Source organism: Cyprinodon tularosa, unplaced genomic scaffold, assembly GCF_016077235.1.
Source record: "Cyprinodon tularosa strain WSP-4 unplaced genomic scaffold, ASM1607723v1 ctg331, whole genome shotgun sequence".
Lineage (NCBI taxonomy): Eukaryota > Metazoa > Chordata > Actinopteri > Cyprinodontiformes > Cyprinodontidae > Cyprinodon > Cyprinodon tularosa.
Genome location: NW_024039043.1, coordinates 1,054,909 through 1,075,686, shown reverse-complemented (window position 1 = coordinate 1,075,686; position 20,778 = coordinate 1,054,909). Strand labels below are relative to the sequence as shown.

At 37.8% G+C, this 20,778-nt stretch overlaps 2 protein-coding genes across 7 annotated transcripts in view; one reads left to right on the top strand and one right to left on the bottom strand.

The window, feature by feature from the left end:
- The window catches only part of ccser2a (coiled-coil serine-rich protein 2a), a 75,660-nt gene extending 73,348 nt beyond the window's left edge, over positions 1 to 2,312 (bottom strand). For 5 of the 6 annotated variants that reach the window (XM_038293865.1, XM_038293864.1, XM_038293867.1 and 2 more), the window contains exons 1-2: positions 2,092 to 2,312; positions 1,760 to 1,828 (exon numbers count right to left, since the gene is read on the bottom strand). The gene's annotated coding sequence lies outside the window, so the exon portion shown is untranslated. The remainder of the gene's footprint in view (positions 1 to 1,759; positions 1,829 to 2,091) is intronic. The other variant, XM_038293863.1, reaches the window with a different exon arrangement.
- Positions 1,040 to 14,009, top strand: LOC119789099 (SPARC). The gene is made up of 10 exons (XM_038293870.1): positions 1,040 to 1,180; positions 5,302 to 5,429; positions 5,826 to 5,896; positions 6,306 to 6,378; positions 7,712 to 7,823; positions 8,899 to 9,017; positions 9,102 to 9,256; positions 11,348 to 11,460; positions 12,356 to 12,450; positions 13,624 to 14,009. Exons 3-10 carry the CDS (start codon positions 5,840 to 5,842, stop codon positions 13,686 to 13,688), a joined length of 789 nt encoding a protein of 262 aa, XP_038149798.1. The 5' UTR covers positions 1,040 to 1,180; positions 5,302 to 5,429; positions 5,826 to 5,839; the 3' UTR covers positions 13,689 to 14,009.
- The last annotated feature ends 6,769 nt before the right edge of the window (positions 14,010 to 20,778 follow it).

Genomic DNA, 20,778 nt, shown 5'->3' with positions numbered 1-20,778 from the left:
TTAAAGACATTTTAATTAGTGGAAAAAAATTGCAGGGGGGAATATAAAAAAAAAATTAATTGGAATCAACCAAAACTTTAGCGACCCCCATGCAGTACCTCCGTGGACCCCCTAGGGGTCGCGGACCCCCTCTTGAAGACCTCCGCCCTAAACAATAGGCCGCCACTTCCCAAATCTTACCTCAAGAATCAACTAGGCCACCAAAAATATAAAAGTTAAATCCTTGCTTCACTTTTCCAAACAAGGGTTTTAAAATACTGCCCATCTGTCACATTGATTTTTTTTTTTATTCCAGGGGAATTTCCAAATCTCTGCAGATCACACTTGCTCCAAATGTCTGTCAGTTTCAGACCTCGTGTCTCTGTTTCACACTGTGTGTAGGGAACTATTCCAAGGATTTAAACATCTGTGGTCTTACCAAGGGAAAGACGGTGCTGATAAGCGTGGCTAAGTATAGCTCTAATGATAGGACACATGCAGCGACGGGCAAGGAGGATAAGAGAAAAGTCAAAGTCAAGTAGCTTGAGTCGACAGCATCACAGTGACAGAGGCAAACCTATATGACCAGACATCAATGGAAGGATATCCACTATGCTTTTCATTTGTCTTGTTGTGCATCTCTAAACAATTTCACCAATAACATTAGAGAAACATAGAAGTACATGAAGGAAGTTGGATGTTTGCATGTAGCTAATTGTGTGGGATGCTGTTGAATCTTCACCTTGATCTATGGTGAATGTCAAACAAGTGACTTCACACATCTGCATGCTGTAAATAGCCCCTCTTAGCATGATGAAAGCACATTTTAACTTCCCATCAGCCTCAGGGGAGCCCCTCCTGGGCACCATGCTGTCTTGGAATGACTGCAATGCACAGAGTAATGAGAAGTGTGTGATTTCACACGTGGTCATGTCGCAGAGATACAGACCATTAAGGGCACTGTACAGAAAAATAAACACAGCTTCTGAATGGCTATTTGGGTGGTCTTTTATAGTCGTTGTGGATGTTCAGCTGCTGTTGATGCAATTCGTCTGTAAACACACACTCAGCCAAGGTGGTGCACCATGGCTTTTGCCAACTGGTGCCTGAGGAAAACACATGGATTTGCATGTAGGAGCACGTGAGCATCACCGCCCTAATACCAGACAAACCACAGGTGTCCTTCTCAATTACTGACACTGTGAGTAAATCAGTCCCGCCTTATCCTGGACAACTAGTGCACTGAAGCCATGGTGCTTTACACCGTCTGGGCTGTACATATCACAGCTTTAAATGGAACACACATATGCATGCTTAGACATCATGGTAGAGCCTCGACTGGCCAGCTGCAGTGTAAAAATATTATCATATGGCATCAAGAGCCCTGGTTAAAAGCTAACTTCTGTCAGCTGAAACTTTATGATTGTGTGAGTCATTATCACTTGCCCTTCAATAATGTGACGTACACTGAGCATACAGCTGCTCTACAAAAAACTACCAAAAAGTAGATTATATTTTCACTTTTCTTTTTCTTTTACAAGTATTAATCTGGAAACATGCGTTGGGGATTTGTATTGAGCCAATACTCCTCCAACTCCAATCAGGTAATAGTAACTTTATGTTATTAGTACAGGGGTGATCACACAAGAAAACATAGGACCTTTTTGAACATCCTGGAAGATAACCACTTAAAAAATAATATGGTAAAAAATAAAATAAAATAAAGATAATAATAATAATACAATGTCACATTTTCTGAATGGTTTAGATCAAGGCTTACCTTAACCACGCCACTATAAAATCAAAGAAATAGTGAGCAAGCAGTCCACTTGTTTTCTTTGCAAATAACCTGTAGAGCAAAATAATAAAGATTTAGAGCAATGAAACCTGATGTCTGACTGTTTAAAACATCCAAAGATGCAGTAAAGAAGCTGGACTCGCCTGCAGAATCAAATAAACCCAGATAAGGGCAGTCACAATGAAAGTTTCAAACTGTTACACTAAGCGTGTTTTCATATTTTCAATCTAATCTTTCTCTTGTAATCTTTGTTTAAAAACACGACGTCACTAATGTTTACGATCCGTCAGATATCAGCTGATAGATGGACTTACAACAGAGGTCCTGAGAGCGGAGCAGGAGGGACAGTCCTAAAACAAAGATAGGTAAACTCCAAGAGGAAACAGCACAGCGGTTTGATTATAAACTAGAAAGGCGACAGAGAGCAGCATTGGTCTTTTCCCCCCAGCAGCAGCTCAGTTTCTCATTCCGACATCCGCCCTCCTCTTTCTTTCCCCTGCGAGGCGGAGCTTGGAGCTGCAGCCGTGGTCTGCAGTGACGGGGCGCTTTAATCTGACAGCTTTGGTTCAGAGAGGCTTCTACCCAGGGGCGGAGCAAGATGGGGGGCCAGAGGTGGCCATAGCCAATCATTGGCCACCCCTACCATTTCCCCACGCTCTTTAATACGGTTGGTGGCAGCAGTAATACTCTCAAGGGGAATGTTCAAACTTATTAAACATTTACATTTTTCATTTATTACAAATTACTTGACAACTAAAACACAGTGGTTAATTATACACATCAAAATACTAACATTAAAGTTGATATATATAGAATTTATGCTCTCTTCAGAACTAAATTTTGTGTTATACAAGAGAAAATTATGTGTCTCTTCAAGTCATCTAGGAGTCTTTAGTGAAATCATAGATATTAAAAACTTAATGTAGATATTATTCCATGTAAATATACATTTTATGAATAACAATTATGCATAAAAAGTAATGACAATGGAAAAGATGTTCAACCTAGAAATTTTGTCCATTAAACCTTTTATTTAGACAGAATGGATGTTTAAATATATGCGTCTATTTGTTAGATAAGGTGGTAGGAAAGCATAGTTAGTCATATTTAGAAAATATGGATGTTGTGCTCCTTCCAGTTAAGACTGATCCTGAGGTTCTGGCGCCTATCCGTTTTCGGCCACCCCTCAGTGTACATTGGTTTTTTACTGGCCATCCCTATTAAAATTTTCTGGCTATGTCTCTGCTTCTACCTTGTTATATATAATTTTATTTTATTTTTTAGCTTCTGAGAGCTAGTAAACCTAAATGCTTTTTGTTGGCTTTAAAATTTTCTGGTTTTATATTTTTTTTACTTTAATATAAATAACAATTTAAAAAGTCTAAATCTCACCAAGGAGAACCTGTCGTTTGGTTTATAAAGAATAGTCACTATCACAGTGTTTATTGATAATAATTACTTGCATACAAGAGTGTAACTTTGTGATGAAGGTTGGTGGGGACACAAAGCAAAATCCATCAAGAAATAACTAAATAAATTCTTAAATTAAGTGTATTTACCCTTAATTTGAGTACGTAAATGAGATAGTTTGCCTATGGAATGAGTATTTTTACTCTTAAAATAAGATATTTAGATAATATGCACTTGAAATGAGACAATGCAATTATCTTTTCGTATTTTAAATGTAAATTGTCTTATTCCATTGGCAAAATGGCTATTTTACCTTCTCAATCCAAGAACAAATGCACTTATTTTAAGAAAAATGACTTATCTAGATTTTTATTTTTTCCAGTGCACTCTAACGGTGGTGGCTGATGGACTTACAGTTACTTGACACAAACTTTTTCAATAGGGCTTATGTTTTCCAAAAATGAGCTCAAACATATATTTATTGAATGCTTTCCTATTGTTGAGATCACAGAAGAAAAAAAATACACTGATGTTTATATCTAGTCTATAGTTAGAGATTAATGCATGAAAAAAAGAATGAATAAAAGCCGATTCTGATGCCATCAGCAATATAACATGCCCCCCTAGTATGTACACAAATTTTGTTTCATTCAATCCTCCATCCAGAAAAATGTAGATTGATTGATTGATGGATGTTTTCCCTTTCAGCTTCATCATTGATTATCCTCCTTCTAAAGCAGCAAAATCTAATTTAGAAAATTGTTCCACATATTGTTGAGAGCCAAAGTCTATATACTGAAATTATTGCTGGTGACATGTCCGCACCAGTCCTTCAGAAAGTTACGCCTGTGCTTGAATAATACATTAACTTTACACAAACTGATAGTTTATATTATTTTTCCATCTATTATTTCTAAAGCATACCGGTACCTATTTCAGCCAAAGAATCAGGCATCCTAATTATTTTTTTATTTTTCAATTCTTTTACTGTTGGTGTTAAATATTTTCACATAAAAAAAAAGAAAAAGAAAAGAAAAAAACATATATTTCTCTATATTTTTGTGTATTTCACATGACCGGATTAGCTAATAAATAAAGCACATTAATAAAAATCAAAAGAAAATACATTTTTGAAGGAAACTTAAAATTTTTCCATTCAGCAAAAAATGCACTTTTTGTTCAATTGCTTAATTATTATGTTGATGATATGATAAGTTTTAATTTTTGCTTAGATTTGTTCTGTTTTCAACACTTACCAGAAATGTTTGTGGTAACAGAGATTTTCTCCCAGAGGAACTTTTGTTTCTTAACACAAATGGAAAACAAATCTTTGCTAAACAGCTAAGATTAACACGATGTTGGCGTAGCTGTATTAATACTTGAAAGATTATATAACACAACCGTACACAAAGCCTAAAAATAGGTTACCTTTGTGGAAAAAGTTTAATCTCTAATTTAAAAAATATTATTAATATTAAAATTTTAAGAGATACGTAGTGTTCTGTGTGTGAGTCTGACATACAACCTTAGAGTAACCTCCAAATAAAGAGCCTGAAAAAAAATATATTTTGAAACCAATTGAAAAATACTTTTAACATAGACATGAGCTGTTTAGTGTTTTGTGCTTATGGTCAATTTAAACAATCAGTGCCTTCAGTGCACGGAAAGGCAGTTTTTTTTTTTATTTCATTGAATTCTTAGGAGAAATCTGGATAAAAAAAACAAAGAATAAAGAAAAAAGAACTTACATTTTAGAATGAAAGCAAAATAACAGATTTTTTTCCTTTTCATCGTTTAACTGTTATTTATAAGAATAACCACTAGAGTGCAGCATTGTAACTTTATTTACCATTCATCTAATACTTTTACCATAATATTGCATACTTTAGTGCCGTGTTTTATGCATGGAGAGCATACTAATTGTGTTTGCAAGTTTTCATAGATGCATAAGTCCCAGTGTGGACCAATCCCAACTTTAGTTAATGCCATCTTCATTCTAAAGAAGACTGTCCTCTTTATCTCTCTCTGGAGTTGTATTGGCAAAATGAAGCAGTGAAAAGTTCAGTTGAAGCAAAATGTAATGTGTTCTTTTTGTTCTTTTTTATTCTTTGAAGGATCTAATAGAAAAGAAAGAAAAGTTTAAGCACAGCCTGAAAGGAGGAGGGGAGGCACAAAGAAAAGGGAAGTACCTTGGGGCAAGGTGAAGAAGATCAGCAAAAGAACAGTGGAACAGAAGGTGCCGGTAAGTTTCTCTGTTATCAAAGGAGTATATTGAGAAGGAAATACAAGAAGCTGAGAATGCTCTTAGGATAAGTTGTTGATTTTATTCCTTTTTGATAGAAAATGTACGGTGTGTGGGGGGTGGGTGTGGGAGGTATGGTTTTCTGAAGCCTCTGTGTGCCATATTGTTCCATATTGTTCCATCTTATCAGATTGATGTCATTATCAGTAAATTAATCCATAACAAACATTAGGACAAACCTTAATAGATTCACCTTACCAAACTGTTGTATTTACACATTATTTGATCAGATGCCTTTTCTATCAGGTTTTACAAAAGTTAAAATAGAGGAAACCAAGTCTGGATTTCTCATAATTTTATTGATGTATTTACTTAATCTGTCCCTTTTTATTGCAGTGGAATGCTCCACCATGAAGCTGAACTTCATGCTTGCCTTGATTCTCCTCATTTACCCATTCAGAGCCATCGTAAGTCTTTCTGAAAATGATTATCCAGCATATGATTGAAAATTATGCTACATTTTTGACTTTTCTACAGCTTTGAGTATAAGCTTAAGCTTCTTTTGATCATAATGTTAGTATTTCTTCTACAAAAGGTGTTTGTTCTAGGTTTCAGAATAGAAATCTCAGTTAAAGAAGCCTGGCTCATACACTCAACCACCTGTGATACATATGATCCGAGAAACTTTTGGGATGCAGATGTTGCTCTGGCATAAACTTCAAAGAATCTTGATATTCATATAAAGGAGATAGAATACATATCTTTTCATTCTTTTGGAGGCATACAACTGGTTTCCAACGCCACTTAAATGAAACAAACACTTATGATCCCAATTTTCTCTATAAATAACTTTAAAATACTGCCTTTGTGGTTCAGGGAGGGAGAGCTCAGCGCAGGCAGAGACAGGCTGAGGAGAGGCTAGCTCCATACATTGGCAGAGTGAACCCAGGTAAGACTAATTTACGACTGAAATTCATTTTTGAAAAAACGGTGACAAAGAATTTTGCAAAAAAAATAAACTAAGAAACAAAAAAAACTTGGTCTTTATACTGTAATAAATAAGTAGAACCAGAAAACATTGTATTGAAAGGTATTGTCCCCCATAAAGCTTTGCTGACACAAAATATTCCAAATAATCAGACTTAATTCTGGAACAAACTGAAACATAACAGGAGTTATCCCAAAAACTGCTTTAACTCTCTATTTCAATTATTCAATAGAAAGGCTTTGTAACCTGGCCCTGAGCAATAAGGCACTTTGCGTTCTACTCATTCTACCTAAGTTAGGCCTCTATGGAGAGCAACAACTGCACTGGCAATACAGGTAGGTGGCAATTAATATTGCTTTGGACAAACTTCGTACTACCTTTCCTTAGAAAGTCTTTTAATTAACTTTATTTTAAGGACTTTCAGGAATTATTAGAATGTTAAAATTCACATCACAATCTTTAAACCAGATGTAACCCTTTACAAAGATCTACTTTTGTGTTTTAAGTGGACATTTGGCTTTCCCAGTGGTCTCGGTTATCATAATCTTAATTTCTGCAAAATTTGAAATGATCCTTTGTTTTATTTTTTTCAGCAGAGATTTTTATATTGGTGCTAACTTGACTTTTCTGTGACCTCCAGGAGGAGATATTTATGTGTGCTTGGAATAAAGCTTTTTACTGTTCTATGATTCCCAAAGCCTTAGAACTGCCTTTAATACCTTATTCACTCTGACAGACGGCAGCAACATTGTTTTTTTTATCTGTTTTTTAATTCCCTTATGTCAGGGCATGAACTTTGCGTCTGTGATGTTTTAGCGCTCCTTTAGCTGTCAGACAATACAGCTCTTCCCTTAATAGATCAAATGATTTGTGGAAAACTGCTGTCTGTATTTACTCAATCTTTTTCAGTTTTTGACTGTTGTTCTAATTGATTCAGGTGCAAAAAAGGGAAAATGAATACATATGAGAAAAATACTCTTTCTCAGCACTCATCGTATTCTCCCACTATCTACAGCTGATTGTTATACTTTATACCAATGACTGCTTATATTCGCTGTAGTACATATTAATTCAGGTTATACTAATTCATTGTGAGCATTTACTACTGTCTTCAGTTAAGTGTCAGGAGCATAATTTAATGATAAAACGTTCAATTGACGTTTTTCTTCTTTCATTTACATTACATGATTCCTTTAAAAATCTTGATATATTTTGCTCAAGTCTTCCTTATAGGGAATCAACACCGAAAGCGAATAAATCATGAATAACGATATATATCTTTTTATTGTTTCAGAAAAGCTTTGTGAGCTGCTCAAATGCCACAGTCCTGTGGGATCCTGGTGCCAGGTGGTTCAGGAAAAAGGAATTCTTAAACCGAAGTGTGTTTGTCCACAGTTGTGCCCACGGTAAACTTCATGTGACTTTTTAACAATGAAGTATCACAAATAATAATTTTACTGACCCTCCTTCATAACTGGCAAAAACACTCTTGCAAAAGTATTTATACAACTTGAACTTTTCAGATTTTTCTCTTGGATCTACCAATAAATGTTTGCAAACCAGTAGAAAGTATTAAAAAGTGATGACGTAGAAGACATAGGAAATATATTTTGAAAGTATGTTATTTTAAATCTTTGGTATCGGCTTCATTTGAATCCTGAAGCCAATACTTTTTAGTATAGCCTTTTACTGTAATTTGAGATGCAACTCTTTTGGATTATCCCTTTACAAGTATACACTTCTCGGGCATTTTATCATGCTTTTTATATGACTTGTTTGGTCTATCAATATATTCTCACTGACGTTTGTCTGGACATATATTTTTTTATCCTAACACTTCATATATATTTTGATCTAAACCATTCCTCTGGTTCTTACAACCCCATATTCATCGGATTGTGTCTTTAGGGACAGAGGCCTAGACGAAGGGGAATCTCTGCTCAAGCTTATCTATCTCTTATCTCTATCAATCATCTAATAAACTCTGACCTATTTCCCCTTTCCCACTAAAGAATGGCATTCTCAAAGCAGGATTCTTTCAACACTGCTTTACTGTTGTTATGTCATGTTCAGTGTTTAGTGAACGGTACTATTAAGCTCTCTGCGGACTTCAAAGAATATTTGCTTTTAAACTTAGATAAAATTACACATATAATGACTTTATTTGTTAGCTGACTTCTATTAATAGTTTGAGGGACTGGCTTAAATATAAAGGTCTTGTTTTAAATGGGAGTCATAACTAATAAAACATGCCTTAATTTTCATCTTATTGGAAAATCATATATCTTTTCCTTTCCCTTCTTTGTGCTCGTCTATTACATTAGATTGTTATCATGAACTAAAATGTATAAAAGGATGAATACTTATGCAAGACACTCAAAACAAAGGGTTAGCAATTGTAGGAGAACTTAAAATTTCTTAAACTACGAAGTTTGATCTCCACACTCTGTGATCCACATGGACACTGACTTGTTCAAGCAGGCAGAGGGCACCAGTCTGCAGTGTTCTTGGAAAGACCTACAGGAATGAGTGCTTGCTTCACAAAGAAGCCTGTAGGAAGAGGAAACGCACTGGGGTGGCTCATACAGGACCCTGTCTTGGTAAACACAAACAATCAATATGTCACAGAAATTACACAGTGCTATCCAGCTTTTTTAATCAGCTTTCTTATTCCCCTTTATCAGTCCCCAAAAGCAAATGTACTGAGGAAGAGTTAGGCCAGTTTCCATACCGTCTCCTGGACTGGTTTCTTCTCCTGAGGCGAATGGGGCAGTCCTCTACACCCACAGCTCTGCCACAAACCTGTCTCAGCCATGCCCAGAGGACTCAACTGGCAAAGGTAAAGCTTTGTGTTTGAGGTGACCAAAAGCTGGTAAAGTATGGGGTCTTTGTTAAAAGAATAAACATGATCTATTGTCATAACATCAGCCAATGTGACGACACAATGCAAATCAATGTCCACCACAAATTGGATTGCTCCAAAAGCTTAAACAGGAAGAACAACATGCTACGTGATCGCTTTCCCTCCCAGTGTAACACTAAGCCAAACACAAAGTTGTTTTTTTTACAACACACACCACCACTATATTGGTACCCTTTATGCAGTGTCAGGTGGCTGATTGATGTTAATAACCCAACTCTAAGTGAAAAGCTCTTCTGCTGCTTGTGGCCTGGTTGCCCACAAAGAGATAGGGGAACTCAGAAACACATTGTATAAATAGGGTTTAGTCAATATTCACTGAATTATTCAGTAAGATGATGAAAGAGGGATAACTTAAGAACCTCTCTTTGGCAACCTTGACCTCCAGACTTAAAATGTATGGAACTGATGTGTGATATAAAACAACAGGAGTATTTAAAACTTTATAAAAGCTGCAAATATGTTCATTATAGACTTACATGAAGACATGGTTAGATCTGAGGTGATATCTTCAAATTATTTCAAACTACACAGCCTAATAGTATTCTTACATTTTGGTGTTTTGTGTTGTTGTTTTTTTTAATTTGGCACATTACCTTATATTTATTTTAAGGGGGTGTTATGGACCAACACAAAAGAGTGCATAATTGGAAAGTGAGCGGGAAAAAAAATAAAAGACTTAAAAGTGGTGACTTAAAACTGGGGGAGCTGTTTCCTATTTTTGAGCAGTTGTGCAATGCCTTAAATGTCTATATAACTTTCATAATGTTCTTTCATACATCTAGGACCTTCACCCAACATTTGTACACTTAAATGTGTAATTTAACACACAAGTTGACTCTACAAAGTATGTAAGAATATGCATGTTCTCCCTGTGAGTGCTTAAGTTCTCTCCAGGTATTCTGAGTTCCTCCAACAGTCCAAAGGCACGACTGTAGGGTTATTTTTGATCAAAATTACCCATAGGTATGAGTATGTGTCTATGCAGGATGTCCCCGTCTTACAGCAATACACCGCTGGATATGGGCAGCAGGTCAACATGACTGTGATGGACAAGCAACAGAGGATGGATGGATGGATGGATGGATGGATGGATGGATGGATGGATGGATGGATGGATGGATGGATGGATGGATGGATGGATGGATGGATGGATAGACATTTATTTAAAGAAGGAAGGAAGGAAGGAAGGAAGGAAGGAAGGAAGGAAGGAAGGAAGGAAGGAAGGAAGGAAGGAAGGAAGGAAGGAAGGAAGGAAGGAAGGAAGGAAGGAAGGAAGGAAGGAAGGAAGGAAGGAAGGAAAATCATTTTCAATTCACTTTACTGTTATGCATTACTCTGTGTTGGTCAATCAGATAAAAATACAACGATATACATTTTATTGTGGGGCTGTAAAATGACCACATGTACCATCAGTAATCACAAGAGAACCTTACACAATAATAGCTTGGTGATAGCCCTCTCCAGGCAGCTGTAATAGGAAAATTATTCGGGACAGTGAGTAAAACGGCTAACTATGTGCTTAAGCAGCCTGAGCTGCTGACAGGTGGAAGCAGCACTGTGAGCTTCTTGTTTAGGATCTCTGGTTTTATGGTATTGAAGCCTGAGACAAAGTCTGCAAAACTTCCAAATATAGGCCCACTTCATTTTTATGAAACCAGACACATCAGATGGTAGATTTAAATGAATATATAGAGAAATGTATGGCTGGAGCACTTTGCAAAGTGCCATTGTAAATGCAAACACAGGATGTAAGTTTGAAATCTTTTTAAACATGCATTTTCTTATGATTTCATTCTTAGTTCAAATGATTAGTGAAATTATCAGATGGTTCAACATATTGGGCCATTATTTAATGACCAATCATCTCAGAAGGTAATTGTTTTAGAAATTGCTACCTTCTATATGAACTTACAGTATTTATGTAGCTGCAATGATGAAGCATTAAAATGCAGCCAACAATGACAAGCTTCTAATTTCTACATACCGTATCTTATTTCCCTGTTTTAGGAAAGGTTTACGTTACTGGACAAGAACAAGGATGGAAAATTGAGCTGGAGGGACTTAAAGAAGCTATATTACAAGAAGATGCCTTTGGAACACTGTGCTACACCCTTTTTCATGTCAGTCCCATCTACACCCATTTACAGATATGTTGATACATATTGCTAATAACAATTTAAGTGTATAACTTTTTTTATAGGTTCAGTTATTTTTTTAATCAACCAGCTAAAATCACTGCAAAAAGTATCTAATTTGGATTTATTTTTTATAAAATAGCCCTTAGGTCATCTAATTTTGCTCATATGTTCATGTTGCTTTGGCCTCATGTCACACAGAGGTTCATGTAGAAAACCTTCTGTCTCTTGCAGTATGTTTTTTAGCCTTCCATCCATCCATCCATCCATCCATCCATCCATCCATCCATCCATCCATCCATCCATCCATCCATCCATCCATCCATCCATCCATCCATCCATCCTATCTTTGTTTCCTATCTTGTCATCCCTGCTGATTCCATATAACCACATAATTTCTCCATTAGCTTTCTCTTTCTTTAACATTTCCTCTCCCCATTTCCCCATCTAACCTGTTTCCCTTTTAACTCACACATTTATTCTCTTCCTATGTCAATCTGCCCTTCATTTTATCTTCTGTCATCTTGCCATGCGCTATTTTTCCCTACAATCCACTCGTCTATCCTCCCCCACCCCCAGCTCTCTATGCCAGTCTTCAGTGACAGTTTTTTGTGGCAGTGGGGCTGTCTGAGTCAATGTCAAGCTATTCCCAGCAATGATAATGTTTATTACCCATTGTGTCCCCTGCTGCTCATGGATTAACACAAATTGAAGGAGTACCCTTCAGAGATAACAGCGAAATCTAAGACAATGACAACTGTGTTTCCCACATCTGCAAAATCATGCAAATTTGGGTATCTGTGTTTCAAATACAATTACATTGCTGAAATAAGTCGAAAGTGCAATATTATGAAGTCATCATCATCTTTTGTGCTTGCAGGTCTTGTGATCGCAACAACAACAAGAGGGTAACTGTGAGAGAGTGGACATCTTGTCTGGTGGATCGTTCTGAGACTTGGTTTTATCATTTCATGTGTTAGTAACTCATTTTGGTCAGTTAACTCTTGTCATTTTCTCTCTTAAATTCATCCTTATAAGAATTGCAAGCTGGTCTTTATTGTGAGGGGTGACTGTGGACAGAGACAGTACAGTTTTGGAGATGCCGTCAATGTCTCGACGACATTATTGTAGAATCTAATTCTTGGTCTTATCAATTTATAATTTGTTAAAATACTGAAATGCAGAAATGAATGATCTGATATGCAAAAATAATGTGTAGGCATTTGTTACTGGTATGAAATAAAATTAGGTAATGGAGAAATGGCAATGGATATGATAGGATGGCAGTGGCAATTTTTTACAATGAACAGTATTGGCAGTTACCCGGGCAGAAATAGAAAGGGACTGTATCGGCCTCAATTAAAGAAAAAAAACATTTTCTTATTCTTTACCGAGTAAGAGAACCTGTAAATTATGGTTTCCCGTAAGCTAAGGTGTAAAACCAGTCAATTAACTAACATTTTACAGTCTGTGAACATTTGTATAAATGTCGTAGACACAGAAAAGAAGACTGACCTGTTGCTAGTGGTCAGTCTCTAGTTTAGTGAAGCTTAGGCTGCAGCAGAAACACATCTTACATCATTTAGGGTGTGTGAAAGAGGCTACACAATAACATTAAGTGATTTTTTTAATTTTGTGATACATTAGGTGAGCTTGTCAAGGTTTTGATGATTAATGGTAAATGGCCTGTACTTATATAGCTCTTTTTTTTACACTATATTCAGCTATTCACCCATTCACTCACACACTGATGATGGCAAACTACATTGTAGCGACAGCGGCCCTGGGGCTCACAGACAGCAGCGAGGCTGCCGCACCATCAGTGGGTGAAGTGTCTTGGCCGGGGCTTGAACCATCAACCTTTCCATTTCAGGGCAAACTTCTACATCCGACGCCCCTTTTGTCCATAGATTAAGTAGAACAAAGCCAAAGTTGGGCAGGAGTAAATAGCCAGTTGAAATCCGAGTGGTAATTTTGCAGTAAATTTATTTACTTCCATATCGGACTTTCTTTAAATGCTCTTGAAAACTCTAGCAAAATGTTATTCGTTCCAATAATATCCTCTCTACTCCAGATGTTTGGCTAAAACATAAAATATTTGTTTTTATTATTCACAATGATGATATTTCTTTTATATCTTGTCCACAGCTATGAAAATGGGGTCCCACCTGCTGTGTCCTACAGTCAAACACGAACTCCTGCATCGCTTTTGAACTTGCATCATTACAGCTAGAAACAACGGGATCTCCACAAACAATGCTCACTTATCCCTTTCTCTGCTTGTCATATGGTGATTCATCACAAAAACATTATTTGCTGTCAGCTCATGGCATGTATGGCCTAAATTCCCAAACATGCCTTCTCTGCCAATTACATTTACTGCTAATTGATTTTGCTGACATTTGCACAATTGTGTTGTAAAAGAGAGAAGACAATGGGTACCAATGAAACCAAATGAACACGGCATGCTTTGAATAACCAATTACAAGGAGGGGCGGCTGCACAAAAAGACATGCAAAGCTAGATGGAAGATGAAGATACACTATATTGCCAAAAGTATTTGCTCACCTCCCTTGACTCACATATGAGCTTAAGTGACATCCCGTTCCTAATCCATAGGGTTCAATATGACGTCGGTCCACCCTTTGCAGCTAGAACAGCTTCAACTCTTCTGGGAAGGCTGTCCACAAGGTTTAGGAGTGTGTTTATGGGAATTTTTGACCATTCTTCCAGAAGCGCATTTGTGAGGTCGCACACTGATGTTGGACGAGAAGGCCTGGCTCTCAGTCTCCGCTCTAATTCATCCCAAAGGTGTTCTATCGGGTTGAGGTCAGGACTCTGTGCAGGCCAGTCAAGTTCATCCACACCAGACTCTGTCATCCATGTCTTTATGGACCTTGCTTTGTGCACTGGTGCACAGTCATGTTGGAAGAGGAAGGGGCCAGCTCCAAACTGTTCCCACAAAGTTGGGAGCATGGAATTGTCCAAAATGTCTTGGTATGCTGAAGCATTCAGAGTTCCTTTCACTGGAACTAAGGGGCCAAGCCCAGCTCCTGAAAAACAACCTCACACCATAATCCCCCCTCCACCAAACTTTACACTTGGCACAATGCAGTCAGACAAGTACCGTTCTCCTGGCAACCGCCAAACCCAGACCCGTCCATCAGATTGCCAGATGGAGAAGCGCGATTCGTCACTCCAGAGAACGCGTCTCCACTGCTCTAGAGTCCAGTGGCGGCGTGCTTTACACCACCGCATCCGACGCTTTGCATTGCACTTGGTGATGTATGGCTTGGATGCAGCTGCTCGACCATGGAAACCCATTCCATGAAGCTCTCTGCGCACTGTTCTTGAGCTAATCTGAAGGCCACATGAAGTTTGGAGGTCTGTAGTGATTGACTCTGCAGAAAGTTGGCGACCTCTTCGCACTATGCGCGTCAGCATCCGCTGACCCCGCTCCGTCAGTTTACGTGGCCTACCACTTCGTGGCTGAGTTGCTGTCGTTCCCAAACACTTCCATTTTCTTATAATACAGCTGACAGTTGACTGTGGAATATTTAGGAGCGAGGAAATTTCACGACTGGATTTGTTGCACAGGTGGCATCCTATCACAGTTCCACGCTGGAATTCACTGAGCTCCTGAGAGCGACCCATTCTTTCACAAATGTTTGTAAAAACAGTCTGCATGCCTAGGTGCTTGAATTTATACACCTGTGGCCATGGAAGTGATTGGAACACCTGATTCCAATAATTTGGATGGGTGAGCAAATACTTTTGGCAATATAGTGTATATGTTGGAGAAATCCTTGGTGTGAGGTGATGTGACCGGAGAAAATAAACAGATTTAAAAAGAAGGTTACGCAGAGAAACAATGAAAAGTGTTATAGTACATCAGAGGAAGGTGAGGGAACAATGAGAAGGACAAAAAGAAGAGAGAAAGTGTGTTTGTGAAAGATGGGAGGAGGTAATGCACTGTAAACGGGAGTGAGAGTAATGGAGTAATGCATAAAAAATGGATCAGAAATGAGGAAAACACTGTGAACAGAGAGTGAGAGAGATGGTGGTTGTAAAGAAAGGAAGAAAGGAAGGGGATTAATGCAAGTAAGAGATGGAGATAGGAACATTTTAAGTCTTTTGGAGCCTGATGCAAAGTATCTTAAACTATTAACCCCTATCAAAATAAAATTGTTGTCTTTTACACTTTATTTAAGCTTACTAACCTTTTATATGTGTGTTCACCATTAAAACAGTGCTTTCAAAACTCTCATTGTAACTTCATTACAGCTTGAATTGTATATGTCCTGTGAGGCTGAGATGGTTAAGAAAGTGTGTGGCCTGAAGTGGACTTCTCAATAAGACTAGTTTCTCTGGACTACGGTAATTAGCATTAGAAGGTTCCCTGCCTGTAGGATGAGGGAATGGAAGAGAGACTGTGGGAGGAAAGATTTCAGTAATCAGTTTGAGCTGCAGATTCAGCCCAGACATAAGGCTAATGCTGGCTAAGGATTTCTCTGGAAATGTGTGCCAAACACATTTAGTTGATAATTACGAATGGAGTGATGTAATTTGTATTGGAATACAAAGGCAATAGTAGCTGTGTTTCCGTTACAAATTTGCACCATACTTTGTTCGTACATATTCTGCTGTGTCAAAAAAACTAACATTCTCTATAATAAAGAAATGCTATTCAATTTCCCTTTGGGATTAATAAAGTATTGAGTTGAATTGAATAAGTTTGTTCTTACGATACTGTCACTCATTATCTCCTACTATTTCCTGCTGTAATCCTTGTCTTTCTGCCACTAGTAATTTCTGCTTGTTTTGACTTTTGTGAGGAAGGCAAAAAAAGCTGTTAATATTGCAGTTTTACAAAATTTTCAATACGGTCAGAAAGCCACCTCATCGTAGTGCAAAAAGCTTTCATCAAAACACATACGCTTTCTTCTTTTTTTTTTTTTTTTATTGCCACATTTCCATTAACCACATCATTTTGGGAATTACAATTTGCACAATTTAATGGTCACTGGAAACACAGCTAGTGTTGCAGGAACAAGACAAGAGCAGGATGCAGGTAGGATAATTATGTAAAGAACAGGTGTTATAAACAATGATTTAAGTCTGCAGAGAAAATAATTTCATGTGAGGGGAGTTAAGACCCCATTATGATAGCAATAGATAGGATAGATGAGGGGAACAAAAGGATAAAACATGGAAGAGTAGATCAAATCCAAGAGCTTTAACTTGGAGCAATGGTTAAAAGAGTAAGGAACAGGTGGATGTAATGAAAAAAAATGATGGAACATGAACTGAGGCTCAGAACAAATGGTTGGAAATACCACAAGGGAACTAAGGACAATATAAGCGACCATCATATATATGCTCATGGAAACACAAGGAAAAATGCAACAGATTAAAAAAAAAAAAGAAAAAAAAAATAATCAATACAATTCATTAAAGCCTGAAGTCAGACCAAACTAAACTGAAAGCCTGCATTTTAATATTGCTTAAGTTATAGACTTTTGAATAAAAAATATTGGTCTGGCTGAATTTTGTTAATCTTGCCCTTCACAAATCATGAAACAACACAATGAAAAAGTTGGCTTCTGATTTGGCAGTATGCTAAAGAACCTTAGATCAGCTATTTACAAACTTAAACCTGAGTCACATTCTGTGCGATCCTGGATGGTATCTATCTGAAATCATAGCTATACTCCACAAGAATAGAGCAAAATGTTTCTTATTCCCACAGCATGAACAACAAAACAACATTTTGCTCTTTCAGCCATGTCTTCGGGGTTTTCTCTACTTGTTCTCCGCATGTCGTCTGGGAAGAACTTTTGTTCTTGCAGTGTGTTCACAAACAGGGGTTTGACCTGTATGAATTTGGATTGGCATTGTAAAATAGGACAACTGGAGAGGGATTTTTGGGGTTGGAAATTTTCCACCTTAGGTGCATAGTAACTGTCGGAGGTCAGCTGGACAAGATGAGAAAATATTAACATTTTTATCATATGTCTTCTAAGTAATGTAAAGCATTTTGCTTTCCTCTACATCAGGCATCCCCAAAGTCGGTCCTCGATGGCCACTGTCCTGCAGGTTTTAGAGGTTTCCCTGCTTTAGCACAGCTGATTATGATGACTCAAGTTAAGCAACAGCCTATTAATCAGCTTTCAATTAAAATCAGCTGTGTTGGAGCAGGGAAACCTCTAAAACCTGCAAGACAGCCGCCCTCGAGGACTGACTTTGGGGATGTCTGCTCTACATTATCAATCAGATAAATTCCCCCTTTGCCTTTTTTGTTGTTTTCTTTTGTGGGGGTGATATGTGAGCTACAGGCTACATGGTTTCGCAGAAATACTTGATGATGCTGCTCCATCCTCTAGTTCTGGGTATTGATGTAGACTTGAGCCATAGGGCCTTGGTTATCTAAGAGCAGACAGAGGTTTTAAAAGAGGAGGCCATGGCCCCCTAGGGAGCCACCAGACGGCGCTGTTTGGTGTGATTGTACCATTAGTCTTTTATTTTATTTTTTTTTTCATTGTGCATCCTTCCTTTCAGTATTATTATTATTTATCATTTGATAACTATCTCGAGTCTATTTGAATATCCAGATATACAATAAAATATAATCTGGGATAAGTAGAGGATTTCTCATTCAGACTAAATGTTTAAAAAGATTATAGAACAGTTTGTTGTTTGTATTTAATCACCTCATAACTTCTGCCACATATTTAGCCAGACGTGCATGTGCACGTGCCCAAACACCCCCAGACCTTCCTGGAGCTAGTCCTCCCTCCCTGATTACTTCCACTGGTAAATATCTCTCTGAAATCACTCCCACCTTCTGCAGGAACTCATTTTATTCAGACAGAAATAAATAAGATGAGTTATTGGGGCCACCCCTGGAACTCCATCATCACATTACCCCCTTTATGTGTACTCATAGCCCTTCTCCCTCCTCCATTCTAACAGATTCCCTCTCATCCACCTTCTCCACCCCCTTTCCAACCCCCATCTAAACACAGAGAGGGCAGCTACAGATCGACCCAACTAATCTCAATAAGCCACAGACACACAGCAGCTCACCTTGGATATTAGATGAGCCAGATATCTGTGTGCCACCCACCTCTCTAACCTTGTCCTCTCCCCTGCTCCTCATTTGGGTGCTCATCGCTGATGTGATCTGTGATGGGACTGCATACATCTTTTCCTCTCTCATCCCTCACACACACACACACACACACACACATGCACACATACATCCCTTCATGTTCCCAAGGGACTGTGACAGCACATGAGCAGATGGGCGGCTAGTGATGACATGTTGTTAAAAATAAAGATTCCTGTTAACCCGTTGTCAGCTAGTACACCTTCCCTCCCTCGTGTCCCCTCACCTCATCTCATCTCTGCCTGTCAATCTCTTCTCATCGTCTTCTTACACCACCAGTCCCTTCTTGCTTTTAGTCTGCAACACTACCCGTGTAGGCTGTTATTCAGACACTATGAAATCAACTAACCAAACCACTTAATGCTTGCAGACCCAACCCCCCAACGTCCTCCACAGGATACTTAATACAAGGCTTCTCGGACATATGGAGCCTTGCATTACATTTGCTTGTAAGAATATTATGATAGATATAGAAGCCAGGTTTGCTGTGTTTTTTTTAACTCTTCACATTAACCCAATTATGTTTTTTAAGCTCCCTTTCTTTGGATTTTATTTTCCCCAGTTTTTATTTCTTAATTATTAATATATAACACAGGAGGAGGGGTTTGATCAAAAGAAATATTTAGCCATGTTTTTTGTCAATCTGAACTTGAAATACTCCAGAAAACAAAAACGCAGGTGTGATTCACTAGTACACCTGAAAACAGCAGAAATATTAGGATGTGTAGCTTCAGATAAGTTTATCCATTTCCAATTGTACCCTGACTTTCTATTTATGCTTTACCAGTTTGTTTGCCATTTGATGGAACCCGATAGTATTTTTCATAGAATAGGTACAACAAGTTGTTGAAAACATTCTTAGAGGTTTTATTCCATGTGGACATAATAGAGGAGATCCGTCAGCTCCACCTCAATAAAAGGCTCAGATAATCTGATTGCAGGGATCTCATTATCATCCTTAGCAAACCAGTTTGAGCTGGAAACTCATCCTGCTGGAAGAAGCCAATGATTGAATGCATTAATTTGAATTTTTAACTTCAGGAATTTTGTGTTTTGGTCTTTCCTTAGCCTGTTGTTGGTTTTGTTGTATAAGTTTGTTTTTCCACATTCATACTGGTTTGGGATTTATACATGCTTTCTGGATTGTTTTTAGTCCCTTTTCTCTAAATTGATCTTAATTTCATGTCAGGTTTTATTTGTGAGACTCTTCTGGTAGTTTGTGTCAAGGTCAGTTATGGCTTTGTTTTCTGTGTAAGTGTAAAGAGACTGATCACATTCAGCTGCTGTTCTTCTCTTTTTTTCTTTCATTGCCATTAATCATCCAACACCGTTCACCTATGACCAGATTTGTCCTGTAATTATATTCCTGTCAGTTTTCTTTCATCTTTCACAGGTGGATCCTGGTTCCATAGCTCAATTCTCTGTATTGGTACCATTGTTTTTCTAATTTTTTCAGCCACACCACACTATTCCACACCCCACCCTTTGATGCTCTGCCATAATATGGATGTTAGCTGTCTCTCATAAAAAAATAAAATAAATAAACTATAAGCTCACCTCTTTGCCTCTCAGCATATAGATCCACCCAAGCTCCACAGATTGTAACAAGTGAGATTGCATTGATATGATGCTTCATGATTGGCTGATTCACAATCTGTATAAACAAGCAATTTGTTTTTAGCTGGTTAAATCATAATAGCATAATTACTTTGTTATACAGTATGGTGGTATTTTACTTAAAGAAGTATTGGAAAATACTTTGAATCAAGAGCTGTCAAATCGCACATGGAAAGCAGCCAATGTAAAGAAAAATCTATGAAGAACTGGTTCAAAATCTTCAGTGTAGCACAGATCCTTTTCAATGCCTTCAAATTATGAAACCTCTTTTCCAGACCCTCAAATTATGATACAACTAAAACCATGAAAGTACAAAATGATGAAGGGGGAAAAAGGCCAGCACCCTAGGTAGCTACCTCTCCATCATTCATCAAGGCTAAAAAAACACAAGCCATATCTTGCTCAGCCAGACTGTAAGCTTTTAAAACTTCTTAAACTAAAAAAAGTAGGGCACAAAAAACTGAGCAATACTGTAAAGGACTGGTGGCTTTGTAGCACCAAAAGTTCCTCACCCCCCC